Source organism: Pelecanus crispus, chromosome Z, assembly GCF_030463565.1.
Source record: "Pelecanus crispus isolate bPelCri1 chromosome Z, bPelCri1.pri, whole genome shotgun sequence".
NCBI classification, from domain to species: domain Eukaryota; kingdom Metazoa; phylum Chordata; class Aves; order Pelecaniformes; family Pelecanidae; genus Pelecanus; species Pelecanus crispus.
Genome location: NC_134676.1, coordinates 10,033,918 through 10,061,449, shown reverse-complemented (window position 1 = coordinate 10,061,449; position 27,532 = coordinate 10,033,918). Strand labels below are relative to the sequence as shown.

Genomic DNA, 27,532 nt, shown 5'->3' with positions numbered 1-27,532 from the left:
GGACATGGTTTAGTCTAGTCTACCCTTGATTGGCTTAGAGTAGACTTGGTAGTGTAGGTTAATGGTTGGACTGGATGATCTTAAAGGTCTTTTCCAACCTAAACGATTCTATGATTCTATGATTCTAATAGTCCTTTTTTTCCTTGCTGCTGTTTATCTGGAATCTCACTTCTACTGTTCATGTCAAGCTTGTTGCTTCCCTTTAAAATGCTTTTCTGTGAAGCTTTAGTGAAGTATCATGCTATAGCAAGCAGCGTTACTAAACAGAAGAATGATGTACACTGGAAGAAAAAAATAGCAAGTGCTTTGTGATTGAGTCTGTATTGGTGTGGCGGTTGACCCTGGCTGGATGCCATGTAGCCACCAAAGCTGCTCTATCACTCCCCTCCTCAGACGGACAGGGGAGAGAAAATATAAGGAAAGGCTCATGGGTCGAGATAAGGACAGGGAGATCACTCAGCAATTACCATCACAGGCAAAACAGACTCAGCGTAGGGAAATTAGTTTAATTTTATTACCAATCAAGTAAGAGTAGGATAATGAGAAATAAAAATGAAATCTTAAAACACCTTCCTCCTGGGCTTAACATCACTCCCGATTTCTCTACTTCCTCCCCACCATCAGCGCAGGGGGGCAGGGAATGGGGGTTGCGGTCAGTCCATCACACCTTGTCTCTGCCGCTCCTTCCTCCTCAGGGGAGGACTCCTCACACTCTGCCCCTGCTCCAGCGTGGGGTCCCTCCCACAGGTGACAGCCCTCCATGAACTGCTCCAACATGGGTTCTTCCCATGGGCTGCAGCTCTTCATGAACTCCATGTGGGCTCCTCTCCCCACAGCTCCTGCCAGGAGCCTGCTCCAGCGTGGGCTTCCCACAGGGTCACAGCCTCCTTTGGGCACATCCCCCTGCTCCGGCGTGGGCTCCTCCCTGGGCTCAGGTGGGTCTCTGCTCCCCCATGGGTGCAGGGGCACAGCTGCCTCACCATGGGCTGCACCAGGGGCTGCAGGGGAATCTCTGCTCTGGTGCCTGGAGCACCTCCTGCCCTCCTCCTGCACTGACCTTGGGGTCTGCAGGGCTGTTCCTCTCACATATTCTCATGTCTCTCACCTGGCTGCAGTTACACAGGTTTTTTTCCCCCCTTCTTAACTGTGTTACCCCAGAGGCGCTACCACCATCACTGATGGGCTCGGCCTTGGCCAGCAGCAGGTCTGTCTTGGGGCCGGCTGGCATTGGCTCTGTTGGACATGGGGGAAGCTTCTGGCACCTTCTCATTGAAATCAGCCCTGTAGCCCCCCCACTACCATAACCTTGCCACAAACCCAATACAGTTGGGTACTCTGTTCAAATACACGGACAGTATTGGTGATAACTTAGGTTGGAGAGAACTTAGAACAGGGATTTTTTTCAGTCTGAGTTCTATATAATGTCTTGCATCCTTCAAGTTTTCTGTTAAACACAGTTGATATGACTGACTGCATTCCCAAGAAAGTGTAGCAGCAGCCCCCTAACTTCAGTGCAACTTGTTCAAATTTCCTATTTGTGTTACCCAATTTTGTTTAATTGGAATACATTAATACAGCAGACACCTTGCCTTCCTCTAACCAGATTTAGGGCTCAGAATGAGTGGAAAGGTCTTATCTTAATGAAAATGAATTTTCTTCCGTCTGAACAATAATAAAATAAAATGATCAACTTTCTTTTTTTAATCTGTTAATTGTCTGCATGTGTAGTGCTACCTAGCAACATTTCTAGCAGTGCTGTGTGAGGGCCCTGCTGTTGGTCAGAGATTTTTGGAGAGTGCTGAAAGATAACATTATTAGTAACAATTAAGACAAATGTTTCTTTTGTGGCTTGAAGAAGGCTCATTTAGCAAAACCTCTCAAAGGCAAGGCACAGAACATTTACATTGTTTTATTTATTGTGTAGGAAAGTAAGTTGTTTGAGGGAGGGGAGGAACTGGAGTGTACATCAGACCCTGCGTAGCAGCAGTCAAAGGCATTCCAGTAATGGTACCAGTGCAGGCTTGAGTGCGGAGCGGTGGGATGTGGATTTCATATACTGTAAGGGGTGAGGAACAGCTACCTCAAGTACTCTTCTTACAGTAACTGAAAGCTTTAGTTCCTGAATTAATTAATGAAAAGCCCTAGACTGCAATGTCATTATGAATAGTCAGAACATTTTCAGCTTGGTGCTTGGCTCATCAGTCTGGCAGGCACTGAACTCTGTCAATCCCTATTGAAGTTGTGCCAGTCTTCTTAGATGAAGCTGATTGATGTAAGCTCTTTCCTCACCATTCATTTGGACAGCCAGACTGTGTGTGACTAAATTTTTGGCCATCATAGATGTTCAGATGAATTCATTTTGATTAGTTCTAGTTGAAACTTTGGGGCAACATGAAAACTGAATTGCCATTCTTTTCCTCCCTTCCCCCGTGTCATTCTCAAGCTCTTCACTTGTCCATCTACAACCACTATGCTTGTGCACGCCTGCATGTGAATACACATGCAGACATTTCTGTTGCTAGGCATTAATCCATGGGTCCGGGCAGAGTTCAAGAGCTTTTTTTGTACTTACTGTCCTTTACCAAACTATTTCTTTTCTCTATACAACATGATATTGGAAAATGGTGCTGTTTTCTCAGTCGCAGCATTTTAATGCTTGCTCTGTCTTCAGTGAGTTGCTGTGCTTTTTTCTGCTATCTGGTACAAATTTAGTGTAAATTAAATGACCAGTTCATTTTTTGCGCTCCATAGGCTGCAGCAAGTAATAAACAGCTTATGTAATCTCCTAATCATGAACTCAGCCAAAAAATGTCATAAAACTCTGCAGTATACAGCACCTCACAATGATTTCTGTAGCCTGCAGAAACCGTATATTATGAATATTGTTTGCTATGTTTTTTTTCATTTGAATCATCATCACCCTCCATTTGCAGGAGAGAGAAAGACTTTCTTTTCCTATCAGATGTTCGACTTTGAATCCATATTTATTGCCTCTGTGTATTTATTGCCTCTGTTAATTCTACTTGGAGATTGTTGCTTTCTTTCATCGAATTGGAGAAAGAATATAAAAACCAGAAATGTTAGAGACAAAGAACTTCTCTACCCTTTTCTTTCTCTGCTCCCCCTCCCAATTTTCTGGGCTTCTCCCAAACTTCCAGTTTTACTTTTGGTAATTCATCTAATCCTTGCATTCTCAATCTCTGTGTGTGACCAAGCTTTTCATCTTTCCCTCCTTGCTCACACTGCAGGATTTTTCTCCTTCAATATCTTTCTTTAAACCCTTTTTTCCCAGCCTAAAGAGCATGAAAGTTGGCTTCCATTGCTTCACATGGAAGACTTCTTTTGTGGTTTGCTATCATATTACACACATTTTTAGTATACTGTATAACTGTTGCCTATTATTTCGTGTTAACTTGTTAGTGCATACTATGATGTTTTGCTGCTTAAGTGTTTGTCTTTTAACCGGCTCACTGGTGTCGTAAATTACAGCCTATCATTAATACATCTTAATTTTTTTTTAATGGTAGTACTTTGAAAGAACGTTATAGAATGGCATGCTCTGTTTCAGGCTCAGTGATATGAACTACAGTGTTGAACGCTTTCTTCTCAAACCCTTTTAGATGTAATTTTTCAGTTTTCGTGGTGCTGTCATTGATGCCAGCTGTATCTCAGCCAGTCTTCCTTAGTGCAATGCATAGAGAGAATTGATTTGAACAGAATGATAGAAGTGGTCTAGAAGTTACTTTGGGGAATCTTCTTTGGGAGATCTTACAGTATCAAGGGTGATCTTACAGTTATCAGAAGGGTTAGAGACAGGTTTGTGTGCCTTCATATGAATACTTCAAGGAAATACTGGCTGGCATTCTTCTGAAGGACTTCTTTGTTAGCCCTTAGAAGGGTGATTTGCTATTCCCTTGCAGGTCATCCTCTGCCTTGGGAAACTGTGCCTCTTAATTCTGTCCTGTGCATGTTGCTGTTTTCACTGATATTTGTAGCTTACTCTACGTGTTTAAACATATATTCAGATAAAGTGATTTGACATGGGCTTAAATTAATACCGCTGATGCTGAGTGTTCTTGACTCTTTGAAACTGGTGAAAGCTGTGAGCACTCAGCTTCTCAGCACCTTTCAGAAGTACTGAGTTGCTTTAATGTCAGACATGTATTTTATATGACCAGTAGAAACTGTCTCTTGGTGAACCTTCTTTCTTTATAATTTGAGCTAAGTAATTGCTCAGTGCCATTTGATGAAATTGTAGTGAATTACGATATTTTTAAGTGGCAGCTGTATTTTCAAGCCCTACCATTTCATGAAGGGAAACAAGCTTCTAAAATGAGCTGATAGGAGGCTGAGATGCAGTACAACATAGCTGGGATTCATCCAAGAGAAGTAATGCAACACGCATTGAGGAGGAAGTGTAATGGGAATAGTTTCTGAAAAGGAATTGCAAATTCCTGCCTAATGAAAGGAGGGAGGAGAGAATCCTGGCCTCTCCTTGTGGTGCTGTAGATACTAGCAGAGAAATCTACATACCAGTTTCTGGGTCATCACTTTCTATGGTGCTCTTGCTAAGTACCTTAATAGAACAGTATGTGTGAAAGGATACAATATTAAGTGCTTTGGTAATCTAGAGAGAAAGATTGAACAGGGGGAAAACGTGGGTGTTCTACCTACCTACAGTTTTGGCACCCTGTCTGCTTGTTTAATTACTGTAACACATTTGACACAGTTGAAAACTTTTGAGTTAAAATCTTCATGTGTATTTTATATGGAACGATGTCTTTTATATTTTCTCTTCTGGAGTGATCAGTCATTTCTATTTAGGCTTGACTGCTGTAATACAGCTGTTCGTTTGGGGTTTTTTTTTTTTTTTTTTAATGCTTAGCCCTTGCCCAAGGTGCTTTAAGGGGAGGACGAACAGATCAAAATAATAATTTTTCCTCTCCTAACATTGATATGAGTTTTTAAATGACTCAAGTCAATTTGTTGCAGAGTAGATTCATTGTGGATGCACTCAAAATCTATCGGATTGATTGACGATGCTGTTCTATTGACATGTCTGTTCGAAAAGAGAATGTGGGATAATAGGTTGAAGATTTGATGAATACCACTTTATTTAGAGAAAAATTATATTTTTGTGCATTTAGTATATTTGTAATATAGGAAAGACTTTGAAAGTTACCTTCAAAAATGTGACTTTAAGAAGGCTTCCATTGCTGAGATCAAGCGTTGTGGGAATGGAAGGTTTTGGCACCGCTCCAGTTCCAGGGAGATTCCACTGCTGGAAAAACACAAGAAAAATACGTATCTGTGGTTTTGTAGTCTGAAGGTTTAAAAACAAAAAAAAAGACCAGCCCAAAACTTTAGTTTGAACTTGGCTTGTATATGAGTTGTATGTGCTCCTTTCAAACATTAGTGGATTAAAGTTTTCTTTCTAAAAGTGTTTATAATTTTCTAGATCTCTCTTTTATAAGCAGGCAGCCTGGCTCACTCATTGCCCTTATGAAGTGGAAGTTGATACTTATTTTTAAATTCTTCCCATTTATGTAATTATTTTTGTAGCTTTTATGAAATAAGACATCTTAAAATTAGTGGAATTCCCTGAAATCACGTGGTATAATTCCTAATAATGCATGTGAACTTGTAAAATTCACAGGAAAATAAGCTAATACATTCCCCTCACTACTGGCTTATTGAATCACTTCTTCTGTCTCTACTTGGGAGGAAAAACCTGTTGTATTAGAGAGCATATTGAAAGTTTTTGATCTTTTCTATGTTAGTTTTACTTTCTGAAGCATAATGTCCCCAAGTTTAAATCTCAGTTTGGGGCAGAGGCATATTCTGAGCGCAGCAAGTAAGATACAAAAGAACGAAAAGCTTAATTTCTAATTCTATCTTCTTTATGGTTAATGTATGGCAAAAATGAAAGGTATCTGCCAAATTAGGTCTGTTTTAGAGATGTTTGTTTGAAGTGTTTTTTGAGACAGCTTGCTGATTTCAGGATGATGCCTTTCTGTCCCTGAGTCTTCCGTGGTTTGGCCTGGCATCCCAGCTAGCTAGGTTAAATTGGCTCTAGGCTCTCCCTTTTGTATTGTGGGGGACTGTATGTGATGCCTGAGTGGATGGGAGAAGAGCAAGAACCAACAGTTGTTTCAAAGCTGTTTCCCTGGCCATCTGTTGGGCCACTTCCACTGCAGCCTTAGTTTTAGAGGGTTCCTAAGCTGTGGCTTACTGCAGCATTCAGACCTCGGTAACTGGTCGGCCTGGGGTGGGAAAGAGAAAGCTACAAAAGCTGTGAGGTTATGTTATTAAGCAGAGAGCAAAACTCTTGCTGTATTTCTTATGGACCTTCAATAAGCATTCAGTAATAGCCATAGTTTTGTCTAAAAAAAAAAAAAAAAATTTGACCAGATGAGATTAAATGACTTGCATAAGATCCCATGTGCAGTGTGTCATCTGGGTAGGAAATGTAGCTAATTCTCCAGAGTCCCAAGCCCCACTGAGTTTGGGTTTTTGTATCTTTTTTTTCTCTGAAATTATATAAAACAAATGATAGTTGCAAGGCCCCATGGTTCATCCCAGCAGCACTCTTCTGGGGTGGCTGGCAGACCACATGGGAACTGTGAGCAGTCCCCTGGATGGTGGCACCTCTACACCAAAAGCAGTTCCTCCTCGTTGTCATCATTGGGGCTGCTGAGAGGCAGAGGGCTGGAGAGTAGCTACTCAGCTGGACCGATGCTTGCTCTGACCCAATATGGCCATTTTTATATTCCTGAACAAACTGTTGAGCCAGATTATCCTTGGCTTGTCCAAAATTTCAGGTCAAATAGCTATGGATCTGCAACCATTTTGAAGGGATCGGTGGTAGGTGTGGACCTAAGTGATGTTAGATGTGGCAACTGCAGAGAAACTAACCTGTTTCAGAGGCTTTTAAACAGGAAGAATAATGTTGAATAATACCAGGTGATGCTGAAAGACTAACGAAAAAAGGCCTTTTGTTCAGCAAAGTCAGGCATGATTAATTGTGAAATATAAACCAAATGCCTAGAACAAAGGCCACTTGAGAGATGGGATAGCTCCAGACAATGTCAGGAATCCATGTGTATAGATATGGTTTAGTCTAGTCTACCCTTAACCGGTTTAGTGTGGACTTGGTAATGTTAGGTTAATGGTTGGACTGGATGATCTTAAAGGTCTTTTCCAACCTAAATAATTCTATGTTTCTATGATAAGGGAATCTATAGATGTGCATGTGCATTGCTGTAGGTAGCCAGATAGTAAATATGTAGCACCGTCTGTCAGAACATAGACTGGATAAAAGCCAAGGTGGGTAAATGCTAAGGTCTAGCTGCTAAGCCAGCTCTGTGGTTGACGCTTAGACAAAGCTTGCTTGTTTTATGCTATTTTGCTGCTTTTCACAGGTGGGGTAAAAGTAACCGGAGGGATCGTTCTGGTAGCAAGCTGAGGTGAGGCAAGAGCAGTCAAGGGGCCTGAAAGGTAAACTGAAGGAAAAGCTCAATTCCAGTTGTCTGTTCCAAGTTCCCTCTTCATGTGGCCTAAGAAAATCCTGCATACCTCCTTAGTCTCCTGCTGCCTTGAGCAGGCAGTGCCAGGAGAGAAGTGTTTCTATTCCATGTGCACAGGAGAATGGAGATTTCAGAATGGAATAGAGCTCTCCAAGAGAGAACAGCTTCAAAGCATTATTTAGCTCTTGTGCCCCCTTTCCATCAATTATCATAACCTCATTTATTTTCTGCCCAACTCTGATATGGGGACTGTAGTCTTCTGTGCTAAAAGAAATTGGCTATTACTTTGATTATTCTACTTGGGTACTGCCATGAGTACAGTACATGCAGGTGCCAATTTTTTTCAGTCAGAGAATTGAATTCAGAGGTTGATATTGATGCAGTTGAACACATACAAATTTCAGTACAAAATATAGACTCCTAGAGTTCTAGTTAGTTGCTTTTGATGAATTGAAATAAATTCATATTCTCTTATTAAAAGCCCAGAGAAGAAACTGAAATGCAACTCTGTATGCATGATTCTTTTTTAAAATGAAGGCTAAGAAAATCCCAGTTGATACATATAAGACATAGATTTTTAATTTATTGCTCAAGCATATGCAAAAAAGGCAGTACTTTTCAGTAATATAAAATTCTCAATGTGTAGTGCCTGGAGCTATGGTTTTGAACCTAAATTGCATGTATTTACTAAGCCATATAGCTCTGCAACATGGAAAATGGAAGTGCATTTCAAATGTGTGCAGGGATTGCTATTACTAAAACCAGTTGTGATTTATAAGTGAGAAAAATAAAGCTTCAGATGGCAGATGAAGAGACACCTTTATTGACTCCATATGCTTGACTGCATGAGGTGCGTTCCTGAAAATGGGAAGCAGTGCCATATTTTAAGGAATTTCAGAAGTCAAACATCAAGGGGTAATAGAGTTGACCTCTAATTTCAGAAATCACAGGATAACATTTGAGAGCATTTCACTTCCAAACTTTCTTTAAAGCTCTGCTTCGCGATCAGTTTTATAATAGTAAGGATTTTTGGCTGGGAGGCACATCAGTGGTGCTGTTACCTAGCAGACTTCTTCCCTGTAACAGCAGATGCCAGTGGCCTCTAGGAATGAGATGCTGCTCCTTCAGGCTACATGCAGGTGTGGTTGGACTGGCCTTCTGTCCTTGCTTTCACAAGTATGGATTTTCATCCTCTGTTCTTTTTACCTTGAGCAAAGTACAATGTAGTTGGTCACTTATGTTTCTCACAGGAGATTTTTTCATTCTTAAAGGTTTACTGTGTCCTCAGTGTTGAAATATTTTAACCGGCATTTTTCTATCAGCCTCTTCCTAGAGTATCCATTATCCATTGCTGCAGTATGTTATCTGGAGGCTGTGTCTTTGTATTCTCAGTGGGTAATTCTCAGCATGGGTGCTGCTCCCCTTACAAAGGTGTTAAGGAAATACAGGTTTTGGATGTATATTTAGTGTAGAGTTGACTGCACCCTGTGTTCCCTCCACCTAAAAGTAAAGATTCAATATGAACACAATGTTGCTCTTTCCAAAATGATAGAACTTTTGCTTTCAGTACAGATTTGTAAATTCTTAGAAAAGTGGAAGTTAAAAATATCAGTCTTTTCCCATTAGATGAGAAACTTCAGCACAGGCGAGATAAAACTATGACTTTGACACTGCGTGCTACCTGCTCTTAACTTGACCATGTTCTAGTATGTCTGTCACTTTTGGTATGAATAGAAAAAGTTTTGCAAGTGTGGTAACTGCCACCAGTAAGACACATGAATACAGTTAAACATCACTTTGCATGTTCAGAGTGGTTACTAGCGTAACAAAATGCCTGTCATCCTTTATAAAAAATGGAGGGAGGAATTTAAATGTATTTTCTGTAAAGCAATTTTTGTTAGGTTATTCATAAATATCCATACCTGCTTTCTGAATGTAGAATTTCAGCCTTATTAATACGTAATACATACATTTGTACAATTTGCAAAACATTCTTTCACCAGCTGGGCTCTGAATGCGACAAGTTTAAAGAAGATGCTCAAAAACACGTAATGGATGAATAAGGCTTCTATTTCAAAAAATACAGCATAGGTATGAAAGCAAATGTGGGACAAGATTTCTAGGTAGACATAATATCTTTTATTAAACTGGACTGGTATGCCTGGGAAAATTAACAAGGTTCTGGGCAGCCAAACCTTTTTTGAGGTCTGAAATGGAAACAGCAGATTTCAAAGCTAAATACAACTTGAGAGCAATTACAGTTTGGTTAATATCTAGTTAGGCTATTTAGGTGTTTGTCTATCAACTGTAAATTCCTAGGTTAGCCTTGAGTTATTTAGCAACTCGTTTACTTGAAGTCATGAATAAATGTCATACATAGATAGTATTTAGGCTTTTTTTCAAGTGTAATTGTGTTGTACAGATATCCAGACTGTTATGTGTTGTTAGCAGTCTGCTTTCATGCCTGTTACTGTTTAAAAGCTGGAATGCTGTTTATAACTCTGTTCATGTTTCGTTCAGAGTTGGAGGGAAGGGGGGGTTGCTTCAACAATACAGGGTGATTATTGGCAAAGCCAAGAAGTTTTTTTACTGAATTAACTCCCTTGTCAAATGGCACATTTATTTACAGGGAGGCTATTTGGACAGTTCAAATGAACCTGAAATAGTCCTGATACTTCAGCACCATAAATCGGACACAGGAAAATAAAAGGACAGAAGGCACAATTTTCCTGCTAAGGTTCCTCCCCTGCTTTACTGCTGAGGAAATGAGCTGCCACATCTGCTGTGCTGTGACAAGATCTGGACAGGATATGTCCAGAAGACTATATAAGAACTAGAATACAGGCAGATGATGGAATTGTTTGAGCTGTAGGCTATCTATGCTGTCACATTTAATGGTATATGTTCAGCATCATCACAGACAACAGTGAGGCAGAACACAAGCACGTGGAGCACCATGGTTTTTTACTCTTTCCAGAAAAAAATTTCTTACATTTATTAGACTGGTGCAGAAATGCCAATTTTGCTGATGTGGCTATAGCAGCAGTGCCAAGAACATGGCAATTTAACCAATTTACAATTTAGTACTGCTTACCCAAAGCTGAATAAAAGAAGAGACTAGAAATGGAACCAGAAGAATTTCTGGTAGATGTTTTTTGCAGCAACATTGAAATGTGAGCTGTATCAGTGTAGCTGAGTGCATTTCTCTTTACATCTAAAGTTTCTGTTGTTTTGGATCTGGATTGCAGTTTTGATTTTTTTTTTTTTTCCCCAGTGACTGCATATTGGCATTCAGATTGATACCTAGAATCAATTTCACACAGATTAATTTATGAATGATTTTTTTAATATAAAAATTGTTCATAATTCGCTTAACTCTTTGGAACTGCTAACCTAGAGTAGCCCTTCTGTAACAGCCTCCTGTAGCACTGTAACCAGAGCTATGGGTTTTCTGTTCCTCCAAAATCTGGGCCACTTCAGCTTTCTATTTTTTTATGTATATGTCAGATGTGCTGGACTTGAGCAATCTGATTGTGACTAAGATTCAGGGAGGTCCCTTGTATTTCTTGAGCTCAGTGTTTTCGTCTGTAGAACAAGGATAACAGTGGTTAGTTACTGCCAGGGATATTCAGGCATAATGTATATAAATATCTCGAAAGGTTACAAGTTCTCTCAAAGTGCCTGGTATTTCTGATGATTTCATGTTAAGTAGAAAACTGTGTGTATGTGTGGTGGTGGGGAGGACTTCAATCATCAGATGTCAAGTTTTGTTTTATTTTTGTGATGATTTATGCAGTTGTTAATCAGCAGCTGACTCCTCAGAGGAAACTTCAGGGAGATCATGTATTTAGAAACAATCCGGCTTCCAGTATTTTCTCTCCATTGTATTTTTCTCCCTTTGTTCTTTTGTTCTCTATTATGAAGGACATTTGCATGAAAACAAGATTTTTGTTTCTTAAGAGTTCATCTGCTCCTGCTGCTTATTCCCCACCTGGCCATAATCCTCCATTTGTGACATCTCAATTGGTGGCTGTGCAAATGATTATGATGTCAAAGACAGGATTATGACTTCAGGTGAGAAACAAACAGCAGGAACTGGTGAACTCAGGAGAAATACACATCTAGATTTTTCTCTAACGATTTTTATGCTAAAAGCACAAGAGAAATGCAGACAATAGATTATGTATGCATATATAAAATAACTGATGTATAAGCAAATTGTATCGTACTAGTGAGTAACATGACAAATCTATTCTTTAAATTGTCTTCAACTGTCCTTATTCCCTAGTTTCATCTACAGAAAACTACAGTAGTAGGATAATACCCAATGGCAGTGTGATTAGGACATAGTTTTTTGGTTTTGACCATGTTACAAGTCTTGTAAGAGACTTGTTCTGTATCCCTCTGTTGTAACACTGTGTCCTTAGTTTGATTGTAATAGGGTTTGATTAAAAACACAGTCAGACCCAAACTGTGGACTGTCAATCAGTTAACTGGAGTCCCTGGTGCGAGTGTGGTTTTGGACTGGATCAAGCTGCTTTGTGATGCAATGGGAGGTTCTTGAAATTGCCTTTGAAATGGAGTTTTCCTGCTTGAGGGTCTTTTTTCTCCTACTTAACGTTGCACTTCCTTTTTGTTCCTGAGGAAGACCACCTCCCACTGCCCCTGAAAACTGTTTCCCTAAAGGGTTTTTGCACAATATCTCCTTTTGAAATTTCTTGTCTGCTGTTGGGGTCCTATGATGATAAATAGCTTGTATGGCTCTACAGTCATTTGCGCCTGTGTGTTGAATAGTGGGAGAAAGGTATTTGCTAAAAAAGCTTTACAGGTGTAAGAATTATAATGCAAGGAGGGTGTGTGTGTGTGTGTGTTATAAGACCAGTTGATGTATCTAACACCTGAGATTACCTCTTCGGTAAGTTAGTAGGAGCTTCTGAAGAGATTGCTCAACAGAAACCTCATCCAGGAATCAGCTTGTAGGCTTCTGCTGTTAAAGTTGTTACAGTGGTGGTTGCCACTTCTGCTGGCTAACCCTAAGGTCATTACGTTGACAATTTTAAGTTAGAAAATGAATGTTTCCCCTTCTGCGTTATTTTAAGAATGCCTACTTATAGGTGCCTTATGGATTTCTTTTGAGGTATTTGGTGCTTTTTGGTGTAGTTGGTGAAATGAAATGAGAAATTGTTACCCTATATGCATACAATACACAGTGTCCCCTGTGTTAGGATGATTAGGTGAAAATAGGAGGGAAGAGAGGAGTTAATAATCACAGAATTAAAGACGTTGAAAGTCATCCAGTCCATAAGTTTGATATTTGAAGTACTCCCAGCTTCAGAGAAACCATGGGGAGCGGTTTTTTTAAACGGAATTGAAGTAGTTATCTTCAGGAACCCAGTAATTAAAATTAGAAAGTTGGTAACATTTTTATTGCAGACAATTCTAGTGGTGGGATTAACATTAGATAATCTTATCATAAAATAACGAGGCACCCTATGATGATCTGACACATGAGAGGCTGCACAGAGCTTCTGGTCCCCCAAGGGCTGTGATTGTTTTATGGTTTTATCTTATGATAACTGTGCTTTGGTTTTGCCCTTTCCCGAGAGTTTCATGCAGTATACACTCCCCCCACTCCCCTGTAAATTTGTAATTTAACACCACTCTAGGAAATGGCAAATCAGCATGAAACTATTAATCTTATCTCGTATCATGAAACAGACACTGATCCAAGAGATCTGATTGCTTTGCTTCTGGTCATTATCCAGACTGAAAGCTGGGCTTGGGCATTTGTATCATCAACAGTTCTGTCACCAGAAAACAAAACATTTCAAAAACAAAGTGAATTTCTACAATCAATCCCGTTTAACATTTCATGCCAAAAATACCGTGTGGCACCAAACTCCTTTTACTGGTCACTTAGCAATCAGTTGGGGTATTAAAGCCCTCATTTCTGCTCTATGTCTACAGCTTCTTTTCCTAGTCATTTAAAGCATAATAAAGGACCTGAATGTCAGGCGTAAGGGCTTTAAATAATCTGTAGTGATTTTAATGAGTTCAGTCACAATTGCCACAGGTTTGTCTTGCTTCATAAGTATTTCTGAGATGGAGCTTGCAGTCAGACTCTCTGCTGCCAAGTTGCTTTTCGGTCTTTTGAGAAGGATGGAAACTGGCTCCTGTTCAGTCCCACAGAACTGAGTCTGTTTTAGCTTGAACTGCTCTGGAAATAGCCAGCTGCATCCCCTCCCCTCCAATGAATATATAGTGAACAAGAAATTAAGTTTTAATTTGTATTACAGTTCAGCTAATTAAAGAAAACCCATTTTAAATACCTGACTGAACCGATGTGATTTGGCTTTCTTCTTTTCTTTACTCTTGGCCCTTCTTCTTTTTTTTTTTTTTTTTACTCAATTCTTCTGAATACTTGCAATTTTGTATCTTCTCTCCCATCAAGTTTGTGACATTTGAAGATGCAGTCATTTAAAATGTAACTATGAGGGAGGCTCAATCTCTTTTTTGCTACTGCAGTAGGACAGAGCTGCTCTACAACAATATTTGGAAATTATTTCTATTTTTTTTTACTATTTACAAATCCCAAGGGACTTTACAGATATGGAAACATAGTTAGAATTTCTTCTGTGCTCAGCTGGATGGGTCAACTCTGTTTCTGGAGGAAGTGAATTTTACTGTTGACCTAATTCTGCTTCTGTTAAAGTTGGCACTGAGTGGTTTTAGAGATTTGCAGCCTCAAAGCATTACTATTCTTTGCTGAATCCAGAGTTTAAGGAGGAGAGCTGAAGTGCAGCTCTTTCAGATGGAATAAGGAAGGCTTAAGCCCGGTACTCAGAATACATTTATTTTCTAACTCTATCCAAAGAAGTGGCCTGGGAACCCAGATAGAATAACCTTCCATTCTGCATTAGAATTTTGTCAGAACTTCCAAAATTCATACCTTTTGGCATCATGGGCTGTTTCTGCTTTTTGCATCATGGACTGTTTCTGCTTTCTGCATTTATGCAGACTTATCGTACAGATTGAGTTCATAAATTGGGGAATGGTAAACCAGAGCAAACGTGAAATACAAAACTGCAAACTTCTACCATTTTCTCTGGGAAAAAATTTCCCTTGAAAAATTTGTTTCCTCCTTGAGAGTAATTAATGTCAAATTTTGGATGTCATATATCTGCTATGTTAGTTATTATCAGGTGGGGAACAGATTTTTTTTGAAAATGGACAGCTGTTAGGGTACTGGTGGGGAAGAGCACAGAAGAGATATGTAATGTTTACTCAAAGCTTTAGAGAGCCAGTGCTCTTAGACTGGCACAGCACAATAAAATAAAGGTTCTCTATTGAAAGGAAGGTCTACATCTCAATTCTAGCTTGAAGAGGCTGTACTGTAGGGGTTCATAGTTAGAAACTGTCCCTCCCTGTCCCCTGGCTTTCAGCTTGTAAGCAGGGCACAGTGTTTTGTTAGCTATTAATGTAGCTAATGTAGTCTTATTAATGTAAGACTATAAACACATATTTAATTTTTGCATATTTTTGTGAGCTTATGACAAAGGCCAGCTTTGTGCAAGGATTTCCTTTCAGGCTATTGCAAATGCTGACACTTGTGAGCTTTTCTAAACTAAACTCCCTTTAACAAACGTGTGGGTGGGTTTTACCTCATATGTCTGTCCAGACTGCAGTGTCTCATAGTGAAGGCGATTGCCTCACAAGGTCACTGCTGCCCTGGAGTAGTGGAGGGCCTTTCAATTTATGCTTGGTCATGCCCTTTTAACTTAATGTTCTCCTTCACACAAGCTGGTGGTGATGGATGTCCATTCAGACAACCTAATGGCCTATGGTAACTATAGAAGAGCCTTTATATCAATATTCTGCAGTTGAGACCCATCAGGATGGACTGTCAAACTGCTCTACACCACATCTAGGACCATTTTATGCAAATAATAACTGTGACACCATTGCTATACTTTATGGTGTCAAGCAGGACTATAAAAGATCATTTCCATGGGTCAAGAGGAAGTTGATCTTTGTAGCTTGATATATCACAGGTCATTTCCCTCTGTCAGCTGGTGCTGCCTTCAACAGTATTAAACCCACTGCAGAATGACCTCAGGTATAGGGTTTGCTGGCAAGGTTTTGGTAGTGGGGGGCTACAGGGGTGGCTTCTGTGAGAAGCTGCTAGAAGCTTCCTTCATGTCCAGTAGAGCCAATACCAGCCGGCTCCAAGACAGACCTGCTGCTGGCCAAGGCCGAGCCCATCAGTGATGGTGGTAGCGCCTCTGGGGTAACACAGTTAAGAAGGGGGGAAAAAACCAAAAACCCTGTGCAATTGCAGCTGGAGAGTAGAGTGAGAATATGTGAAAGGAACAACTCTGCAGACACCCAGGTCAGTGCAGGAGGAGGGCAGGAGGTGCTCCAGGCACCAGAGCAGAGATTCCCCTGCAGCCCCTGGTGCAGCCCATGGTGAGGCAGCTGTGCCCCTGCACCCATGGGGGAGCAGAGACCCACCTGAGCCCAGGGAGGAGCCCACGCCGGAGCAGGGGGATGTGCCCAAAGGAGGCTATGACCCTGTGGGAAGCCCACGCTGGAGCAGGCTCCTGGCAGGAGCTGTGGGGAGAGGAGCCCACATGGAGTTCATGAAGAGCTGCAGCCCATGGGAAGAACCCATGTTGGAGCAGTTCATGGAGGGCTGTCACCTGTGGGAGGGACCCCACGCTGGAGCAGGGGCAGAGTGTGAGGAGTCCTCCCCTGAGGAGGAAGGAGCGGCAGAGACAAGGTGTGATGGACTGACCGCAACCCCCATTCCCTGCCCCCCTGCGCTGATGGTGGGGAGGAAGTAGAGAAATCGGGAGTGATGTTAAGCCCAGGAGGAAGGTGTTTTAAGATTTCATTTTTATTTCTCATTATCCTACTCTTACTTGATTGGTAATAAAATTAAACTAATTTCCCTACGCTGAGTCTGTTTTGCCTGTGATGGTAATTGCTGAGTGATCTCCCTGTCCTTATCTCGACCCATGAGCCTTTCCTTATATTTTCTCTCCCCTGTCCGTCTGAGGAGGGGAGTGATAGAGCAGCTTTGGTGGGCACCTGGTATCCAGCCAGGGTCAACCCACCACACCTCGGCTCTTAAGGAGTCTCAGCCATAGATGGAAGGTCTTCTGGGACATCCTCAGTGGCATTTCAAGTGTGGCAAGAGTATTCTGAAGTCAGCATCTTCATGGTGGACTTCAAAAAGAAACAGCTGGCTTACCCCAGGGAATGAGAAATTGCTATTTGCTCCATGCTGGCTCCTATTCCTTGATTCAACTTTTCCTGTGATCTTCCACTAGTTAATTTATGTACCTGTTTGTGATACTGCAAGCCTGCCAAATAGAAAACATTTCATTTCTCACTGAAATTACAGCCTGCATGCCAAGAGGACCTTGAATTTTTGTGTTCAGGGAGCTGAGCCTTCCAGACGCAAGTGAGATAGTTTGCCTCTGTTGCTCAGAGGTCTCAGGGGACATCTGTCCAATGTGAAGAGTGTCAGATTAGGTTACATATTATGAGACAACATGCTGTGAATCTGTTTAGGTGGAACTTCTCCAGGGGTGGTTGTATTTTGCACAAAACTTCCAGCTACATGTGTTCTTAGTCAAAAATGTTTGCATCCTTTCCATTTGCAGAGTGCCATTTGCACTTTAAAGTTACGTAGGAAGTCCATCAAACTAAGATGTTGACTTCTCATAAGAAATGAAGTGCTTGCTCATGCAAGAGAATCTGACAGCAGTCTCCTTAAATGGGTATATGAACTAACGGTGGGAAGACTGAAGCAGGAACTGGAAGCATAAGAGCTCCCATAAGGGAGCTCTGCCACTCTTCAGAGAAGATTCAGCCTTTCAAACACCTTGGCAGCAACTCCAGTGCTACCTATCTACCAGTTCATCCATCTATATGTTGCATTGCACACTTCAGTGCGTTGGGAGTATACATGTTTTCTCAGTATTACTGCAAAATAGAAATAGTCTCTTCTTCCATTTCTATGTACTCTAGCAGGTTAATTTGTAGTTTCCTCACTCCTTTGTTTAAAGAAGTTGTTCCTGGTAATTTAGTCATGATGGCATGACAGCAAGTTTCTGCATGTCAGCTGCTCTGGACTGGCCGTTTTATCTCTTAGCTTCATTCCTAGTGACAGAGACATAAGCTACCTCATATATGCCATCTTGTGTTTACTGTGGGTTAGCGTGGGGTAAAAGCACGCAAGCTGTGATCTCAAAGCTGATGAGACCATGAGCATTTGGTGTCTAAGCCTTTGGACAACTGCTGTCTAAGAAATGGCATATATACTTCTTTTGAAATGTGGAGTGGTAAAGTACTGTGGTTCTGACTTGATTCTGCTAGAGGATTTTCTTAAATTTTCTGCTACCAGGACTATTTAACAGATAACATGGGGCTGCCTGTTGTTCTGTCTTGCACTAGCATTTGGCCAGTTAATGTAAAGGTATGTTCCAGTCAGAATTTGGTATGTTAGTCTTGTTCCAGTCTTTTGTTCTGAAGAACAGCATCATTACAAAATAAAAGAGTCCTTCTAAAAAGCTTTTATTTCTTCTTATGTGAAGCTGCTTCTTTGACAAGATGAAGTGAGTCAGCCTGTCTTTAATGGGACTGCATTGAAATGTCTGCTTACATGCAACTCGTGTTGTTGTTCCTTGGCATGATCATTACTTGAGGGGCAGATTAGAGGTCAATCAGCCAGAGCCACGGGGGCACCCACAGCTAGCCTCAGGATACTCCCTACAAATGTAAGATCAAAAGGGCAGGCACATGAAAATTACTGTTTACTTTTTATGAATTATTTCCCAGAGATGGGATCATTAGCAGAATCTAAATGCTGGCTGGCTCTTAGTGCAAGGACACTCCTGACAGAATTCACTCACTTGGACACACCTTTCCACTCTTTTAAAGTCAAAAGATTCTCTGTTTTTGTTCTTGTGGATTCTGTATTATTTAACTAACTTTCTGGTTGTTTTTCCCCAAAACACTGTCCCTACTTCTGAACATGCTTTTAATTCTCAGATGTCATCCCTTTTTTTTTCTTTCTTTGTGCAGCAAAGGTATTTCAAAGCCTATGTCTATACCCCAGGAAATCTACAGGAGGTACCTTCTGAGGGAAGTAAAACTTTCTGGTAATCTTTCTGAGGGAACAGCAGCTGTTACTTAAAATCAATAGCTGGCCAATGGGTACCACAGTTATCCCTACTGTAAATAACAGGGGAAAGGTGATATTGTCATGGTGAGGTACATGTTGGCAAATGCTGATTCAATGACTACTCCTGTGGTAATCTTCATGCCTCAAACTCTACACGTTCTTATCCACATAAGTATCTGGCTTCTGTTTGATCACAGTTATCAGGGCTGTTTAGAAGGGTCACGGTATATTTGCCCTTTTGTCTTGTGTCTGGAGCTATGAAAGCATGACTTTGGACCGAATGTTGATTGAATTCTAAAGAGACTGGTAGTAGCCAGGAACACGTGTAGCCCCTGATATGCTAAACTTGTGATTCCAAGTAGAAAACTGTTTGCTTTTTAAAATAACTTTGCAAAAGTTACCTTGAAGGACCAAATACATGGTGGATATTACTCTTGAATGAAAACCAGTATGAACTTCCCTCTTATCATCCAACATGTTACTATCCTTAATGTGAAATAATCGAATGCTGCCCAGCATAGGAATGAAACTAAATCTGGCTGGTAATCAAAATAAAATCCCTTACAGCTATTTTTGTGTGTTCTTAAAATGTGTGCTGTGAGATTAGGCAATTGTCTTTTTTCCCCTTCTCTGCTATTTTTCTTAAAAAGTTCGGGGGAAAAAAAAAAGGCTCTCTTGCAGCCCCTTCCTATGATAAGGTTGTGGGCTAAAAAAAAAAAATCCAATGTTATGTTCTTTTATCTAAATCCTATTCTTCCTAATCGGGCTAGACATTTTTGATAAGTGTGTTTTTACTTATTTGGCATGATGTTTTCTCAACATCATTGGTTTTTTGGCTTTCATCTTGACAGCAGTAGCTAAAGAACTTCTTGCTAGTGTTTAAAAGCACAAACTGAACATCTCCCTTTCCATCTTTTCCTCTTGCTGCTGGATAGAGCTCAGGAAACTTTTTATCCTTGCAAAGCAGTGAGAGTGCAAAGGAAATGTGTGCATAGATGAGTGGCATCGATGGGTCCTCCAAGACAGGAGTCTGCAAGTGATCATCTGCGGGCATGGGTCTGGGGTTTATTACAGCAGCATTCAGAAAGATGAGGCACAGATACTGTAAAAATAAGTCAGCTGGTGCTAGGCACAGTTTAGGCTTGTATTGAGCTGCACCCAATCTCAAAAGTTTTCCACCATATGCCTTGGACTTCTTAGGCTAGATCAGCACTATATAGGGGGTCTATATGCCTCCCTTCAGTTGTGAAGCCATGCTCACAAGTTCGTGAGATGTTGGAGGGCAAACTGATGTGGAGCCAGGATGTCGCATGCTTGCTGTGTGTTTCTTGCAGACTTTATACTGAGGCAGAATCAGATATCTAATTGCGGTGTTCATCTCAGGTACCTTTGCTGTTGCTATCTTCTTGTTTTTCTTGCAGTCATCATGGAAAACAATGGTTTTAAGATGACTTTTATTGCATTTGTGTTTCAGAGGCTGTTATGTTCCCTATCTTTTTTTTATAATGTGCTACAAAGGTCCTGTGTACAAACCTCCCTTGGAAGTGGTGCATCTTGAAGCCGATACCCAAATCTGGATGGGTTTCTAGAGCACTGGTTTCCCCAGTGCTGTTAGAATAGAAGAATGGTGGAGGTTCTTTCTCCACCCAATTGCTGAGGAGTGCGAGGTATACCTGTCAACAGATAGCTGTTAAATTAACGTTTCCATTTCCCTTTGTGTAGCCTTATCTTTACAGACACGTGTATATGTGTTGGGAGAGGGGCTATTTTTGGCTATACTGTAGGAGAGCCTGAAGGTAATGATTTGTACATAGTAAATCTTGCTTACTCCGTAATTTCTACTACATTTCAAATTAAGGGCCTAAATTAGGGTTAGTGTCAGACTTGCTCTTTTGCTATGTCCTAATTTTGTTTTAAAAGCACATAGCTAAGGACTTTAATATGTTTTAGATTCAGTGCTTGTAAGTTAATCTAAAATCCCTAATGGAGCCAAAATAACTTATTAAAACCTTGCAAATGTTTTTGACTGCTGCATTGTATTATTTTCTATTCTGGTGGTAGCATACAGCCTCTGCTGCTGTTGGGCGGAGGAACACAAACCTCCAGGGCCCATTAGACTTAACTTGTTTACTGCATTGATATCTATATGTTAAATGACAAGAGAGTTCAGGTTATTGAATAATTTAAAATTCAGCTCTAATTGGTGTCATATGACCTGGAAAAGGCCATGGATGACGCCAGGAGCATGCTGTGAAATTCTTATAAATAATTCATAAATTAGATCATTCATTTGCCTGGATGTCTTGTTAAATGCAGAAGTTTGTAAGCAATAACTGATGATATAACACCTGTAAGTATTTAGTTCATATGCTGGAAGGTAATCTACCTTGATGATCTTCTAGCAAAACCTGCCAGAGTACGAGAGTTAATTGCACTAGGGAGAATGCGCTACATTTATTTGGGATGGGCTTTGGCAAGGTGTACCGTGCAGATGTTGCATTACGCATTCTCTATCAGCTAGACAACTATTCTGTGTATGCCCATGTTAAAAATGCAGCTCATCACTCTTCTGCCCTTATTTCACATGAACTCCAAATGCACTGGGAAATGGTAGTGACCTGCTCTGCTCACAAATAGTATAGTTTTTGAAATATTTATCTAGGTCTTGAACTACTGATTCTTCAGTAAAATAAAGGGCAGAAGTAAAAAATTGAAGTCAGAAGATTGTGATTTTTCGTTTTTATAATGTTGGCAGCACACTGAATGTTAATAGTTAGACCTGGTACTGTCAAGATTAGTATAGTGGCATTTTTCTATAGTGCAAACAGGTCTGATGATATAGTTTTGTTTCGGAAAGCAAACATGTTTGCTTAATTTTAGTGGTCAGGTATTGCACTGCCATATGTAGGTACTGTTTGGGCTTAATGGGCATTCTGCTCACAGTGACTTCCAAGACTCAACGTACAGGCGCCTCGCTTTAGTTTTCTTGGAGCACTGTATTATTAATGACTGCCTTATCAGCCAGAGTAAAACCGGTTTGCTGATCTGAAATGGAAGCATTTGTTAGAGATTATCTGCAATATTTGTGTAGCTGGAGAAGGAGGGTGGCATGTTTATGAATGCAAAATATACACTTAAAGCTGAGTGCCAGCAAATGCTCACATGCCACTTTGAATGCAGGTTTATTGTGCACCTGGCATCCCAGCTCAAACCCTCTTAACAAAGAGGAGAAAAAAAATTGGAGGCAACACAAACATAGGAGGTGTTTTTCTGCTGTCAGCTAGCAGCTATAGATTCACTTTTTTGTGACGTGATCCTATTTTATTATTTTTATTTTTTTTGCTACACCTGTTCAGTGTATTGAGTTCAGTAGATTTTTACAGGAAAAATAGAGGCTTGTGACTGTCATTCACATAGTTTCTTTGATTTGAGACCACTTGTTTTATTCAGCGGAATATGGTAATCATAGCTATACATAATTACATCTGAAAATGGTGCTTTATTTCTTGCTTGAAAAATGGTCAGCTTACCTTCCAAGTAATCTACTGTATTTATCTTAGGTACTGACAGAGACAGTTGCTGAACTATTATGTGGGCAGTTTGTAATGACTGATATTAGGTTACGTATGGTAGATAAAGGATGATATGTGTTAAAGAAAAAAAATTTATAAACTTCAGTAGATCCTACTAATTTACTTTACAATCTTTAGCTTTTTACATTCTCCTTGATAAATTCTAACAGAGTCTTGGAAAGAATAGCTCCTTAATCACAAGTAATGCACTTCAAATAGTCCTATCATTTGAAATAATTGTTCTTAAAAAGGCATTTCTGTTGCCCTGATATCCTACCTGAGCTTATTTATAATATATTCTCCTCGTTCTAGTGACAAGAGCAAGTGCTTACACTGTCGATAGACCTGCAAACCCAAAACAAAGCTTTATTCATATGAGAGCTATACATCAACAATGTGTGGTAGTTCCAGGTTCAGGATGTATATCTTAGTGAGGGCTAGGTCACTAATATGTGCTGTGCTCTTTAAGGTGTCCCTGTGTATGGTAGTCTCTCATTTGTCCATTTAGAAATTTTTGCTTCATCTTTAAATATCTTTAAATCTCTGTATTTCTCCTCTGGTTGCTGCTTCTGTTTGTTCTTCTTGGCTTCCTCCAGGGTCCCTGCTCAGATCAGCATAATGGAGTAGTTCTGAACCTGCATATTCCTCCCTCCATTTCTACCCCACCAAAAGAAACCCCAGAGCTGAAAATCCAAGTTAGAGAAATGTTCTCAAGATACAGCAGAGAACAATTTTAGTTCGTTGTCTCTTTTTCTGTATTCAAATATAGTTCAGCTAAAAACTACAAACCCCGGTGCTATAGGTTAAACTCTGACCCTCTGTAGGAATTTTACTGTTCACCGTTAACAGCACTGCATTTTGCTAGGACCCTAGCTTTTGTCCTCAGAGTGCAAGACTTCTCGAGGTAATGATTTTGGCCTGTTGCTTAAACATGTTTTGTACATTCCGAGCTACCAGTGAAATCTGTCAGGACCGTGCCTGTGTTGAGATTGTAAGATCTGATCAGTTACTAGTTCACCCCTTGCAGTACAAAGCCCCATGTGCTGGAGTCAGTCTGTAAATGTGTCTCCTCTGCCAGTGCTGTGAATTAACACTGCAGAGCACACAAGGTGCATATAAGAAGAATTTGCAGAGATCATAATGCTGCATGCATAAAACTGGTGCACTGTTTGTCTGTTTGTAGGAAGTTTTAAGGACTGGATGTTTGTTTAAGCTCTGCTCTGAATCCCTGAACAAGAATTACTGGGATTGCAGTAAAGATTTCAAAAGCTCCCCACATGTCTTCATCTTTAAACCCTTCTAAAGATTATTTGAACTATTTTTTAATATCTCCTTGTTTCCATGCAAGAGTTTCACATCTGATCAAGTCTTATTAACTCCATATGTTGCAAGGAGCAGTCTGAGTTTGTTTGTTTAAGCCTCAGTTAAAGGAAGTTGTATCTTTAAATACTGTACAGCAAGCCTGGAAGAGCTCCACAGAGGGGAAAGCACAGCTGTTCTATCATGGTCTGTCATGGTTTCCATGTGTCCCGTAGGCAATATCTTTCTTAAACTCATCTTGAAAATTACCCAATTCCTTATGCTTGTATGTCTTTAGATTCACAGTAGGAGGTTGGTCTTTGGTTAGTCTTTTTTTTTTTGCTTTTCCCCTTCACCTGGCATGCATCTTACAGATCTGTCATGGCATGCTCTGGTCTCCTCTGATCCCTCATAAGCGTAAATGTCGGTCCATTTTCCCTGAAGCCTCTACCATCTAGCTGTAGTTTTCAATTGAAGCATTAACAGAAAACCACAAATTGCTAAAAAAGTTGTTGACTAGCTTCTGACTCCCAATAGTTAATTTTTCTTTGGGGTTAGACCTGCAAAGTACTGAGTAGCTGTCAAAGGCATGTTGGAACTCAGTCTTCTGCCTAACATGACCTCCTTCTTCTAAAGGAATAAAAAAACCCCACTTGCATTCAATGACATTAATGAGAATTTTCCCCCCTGCAAACATATTGTAACAGTGAAATAACATTAAAGTTTCTCTGCCTTGTTATGAAGTCTTTAAATGTCAATGCCATTTCTGAGACCATCAGGGCAGACTTAATGGCGCCCAAGGTCAACAAATGCTAACTGGTACCTCTCTTTTAGGGCCTTCAGAGACGCTTAATAGAGTCTCAGCCGTGAAGTTAATTTGTGATGTAGGCCTTTATTCTTAAACCTGCTCCTGATGATTATTTTGTACCATCTGCATTTGTGTGCTTAGATTTCTTAACATTCTCTTGTCTCTTCAGTCAATAAAACAAACTCCTAAAATAAAGAAATTCTCAGTTATTTCATCTTTTCAGTCTTTTTGTTCCTTTTTACTTCTGTTTATGAGCTGCAGAAGGGTAGGTGTATGCTTTCTGTAGACCACCCTAAGCTGCCAGCTCTGATAGCATCCTGTAAGAATACCTTCAGGTCTGCTATCTTCTCCTGTCCTAGGGGGCTGGGGAACTGGCCGCCTTGAAAGCCTCTTTCTGTTGGTGCCCTAAATGCTATGCTAGCAGAAGCAGGTGAGGTGGGAAACGAGATAGCGTGTAACCACAGGATTCTTTTACTTTCCCTTTTCTGTAATATTTCTTCCTGTTGCTGGTCATCCCTTTATGTATTGTCTAATTTAGATTAAAAGGGCTCTGTAGCCTTTATTTGTCTAGAAAATATTGCAGACAAGGGTGGCACAGTACAAAAATAAATAACAAAACTCCATCTTTTTGGCAGCATGTTGCATTTCTGCTCAGTTGCCCTGCCAGCCCCTCTGACTTTAAAATATTTTAATGTCCTGCACTTTTCACCCAGCCCAAGCACCAGACTTTCCTCAGACATTTAGCACTGACATTAATGCAAACGCCTCCAACTCAGTGGGCCCTTTGGGGCAAAACATGACATCTTTGGCTTTCAATCACATGGCAGAGAGGATATATTTGTATCTACAAAACTGGAAATAATAAAATATCAGTATTCAGGTGCTAATCCATGTTAATTTACATTCTGTGAAGTCTACAAGAAACTTGTAATTGGTTGTCTTGAAGGACAGCAGAATATATTTGGTATTTTGTTTATTTATAAAAAAGAATTTAAATTATACATATAAACACTGCATAGATTTGGATTATATCTCTCTCCTAATCATTTCTGGATGCTTCCTTGCATTCCTAAGTTCCAGTGTTTTGGGGCTTGCTGACTGTCATCCACTCTATGTGGACAATACCTGTCTATTGTGAGCATTGCCAGAGTACAGATAATACTTTTCTTTCCATCAGTGGATACCAAATTTCCCTGCTAAATCACTTTCACTGCAGTGGTTTTGTTATCATTAACAAAGCTGGCTAATGTAATTAAAAAATTAGATCTTTGTGAAAGGTCCCAAAGGCTGCAGGAGTTGAAATTCGGTATGTTACTGAAATTAATGCACAGGTCTAGCAAAAGAAATGCGAGTGCCTGATTCACTGCTGTTCTGATGTGCATAAAAACTCAAATGCTAAACTGCCTAGATGAACCGTAGGGCAAAGATACTCCAGGATGTAAGTAGGATTTTGATGTCTGTTACATAATATCCATGAGTATAACAAAACCAGTAGAATTTGCTTGCACTGGCTTGACAAATGTGAATTACAGTTGCTTTCTTTCTCAGAGTTTTATCAGAGTATAATCACTTGCCCAGCTTAATTGAAAAATCACTTAGGTTTATAGCTGAATTTAAACATGTTTTGTATTTAAATGACAGCTTTTGATGTACAACCATTTTTTACAGAAAGTAGTTGGGTTTTATCTGTGTTTCTGTAAAGATATTTCAAAAACTCTCATCAAATTTCCAGCAGTAAGTAATATCCCATTCAGTGCAAGGTGAAATGTTTTACATCAAATCTCCTGCTGTGTAATGGCCAATCAAAGAGTATTTATAGTGGCTGAATGGATTTTTTGGCTCGGTATTCAAAATTAAACATTTTCAAACATTAACATTTAATGTTTTTTGCCACTCTTCAAGTTGATTTTATGTAACCCTAGATGCTCACAACTACTTGATACTCTGAAGCGACTCATTTTATGCTAAGGATCCTGCAGGCAGTAGTTTTACATTTATTACACTTGTGTAGATGGAATGAAATGTAGATTTGATAGCAGATTCGTGTCTATCTTCTGATAAATATTTTCTTGGGTTTTGCTGTATGTCCATCAGCATGATGCAGCAAGTCTGCTTCTGACAGAACACATTTACCAAGCGAAATTAATGAGCAAAGATAAATTTTGGTAATTCACAGGAAACTGTTTCTCTTATTGCAGGTATCCAGTACGAAGAGCTCATGCCAACAACCATCTCTGGAGCTAGATGGTTCCTACTTGGGTATTGGGGGACCTCAAACTTTCTATAAGAACAGTAGAGCATCAAAGGCTGGAAGCCCAGCCCGTGTTGCATCATTTCAGCCTTGCAGGAATAATCAGAATCACGGGACTGAAATCCATTACAACTATCAGAAGTGTCTGAAGGAATATCCGGTAGAAAATGGCTTGCACAGAAAGTGTAACAATATGATTTCCCCAGCCAAGCAGAGGAGCCCTCATCGTGTAAAACCAGCTCAGGAGATGGACCAGAAAGCAAATGAATTTCAGAGCCCATGCCCTCAGCAAGTGAGTCACGGTTGTGCCTGCAGGCATGTAGGGAGCTCAGGGAGCGTGCAAGAGAGCCACCATGTCAGCCAGCTACCTAGAAGACACCCTGGGCCAGTTCACAAAACCTGTGATTATTCTAGGTGCTCTGGAGTTTCTGGGCTGAATGACAGCGTGGACTCAGGGCCTAAAGAAACAGAGCAGGCTAAAAGGTTGTATGAAGAAAGAAGGCAGAAGCTGCTTCTGCAGAAAATGGAGCTGGAAATTGAAAAGGAACGACTCCAACATTTGTTGGCTAAGCAAGAAGCAAAACTGCTCCTAAAACAACAGCAACTACACCAGTCCCGTATGGATTATAACAGGTGATTTTGAGACTTACAGTTAAAAAAAAGATCTAAAATTTCTAATGAAGACATGGGCAATAGTTAAAGTGGGAGAATGGAACTGATAAGATAGGCAATACCTGTGGCACAAATTCTGTCTAACAGTGATTTAGAGGAGAGGAGACTTTTTAGTATACTAGCATATACTGTTGGGAAACAGCATGACAGCTGTGGAAAGCAGCACAGGAAAACAGTATGTGGTAGAAAGAAAAGCACAAGAAAAGCAGTGCT

General features: G+C 40.2%; 1 protein-coding gene across 1 annotated transcript in view; it reads left to right on the top strand.

The window, feature by feature from the left end:
• KIAA1328 (KIAA1328 ortholog) overlaps nucleotides 1-27,532 on the top strand; it is a 173,812-nt gene that overhangs the window by 91,297 nt on the left and 54,983 nt on the right. Inside the window, exon 7 of the mRNA XM_075726776.1 lies at nucleotides 26,595-27,280. Within this exon, the coding sequence (XP_075582891.1) occupies nucleotides 26,595-27,280 (686 nt within the window). The remainder of the gene's footprint in view (nucleotides 1-26,594; nucleotides 27,281-27,532) is intronic.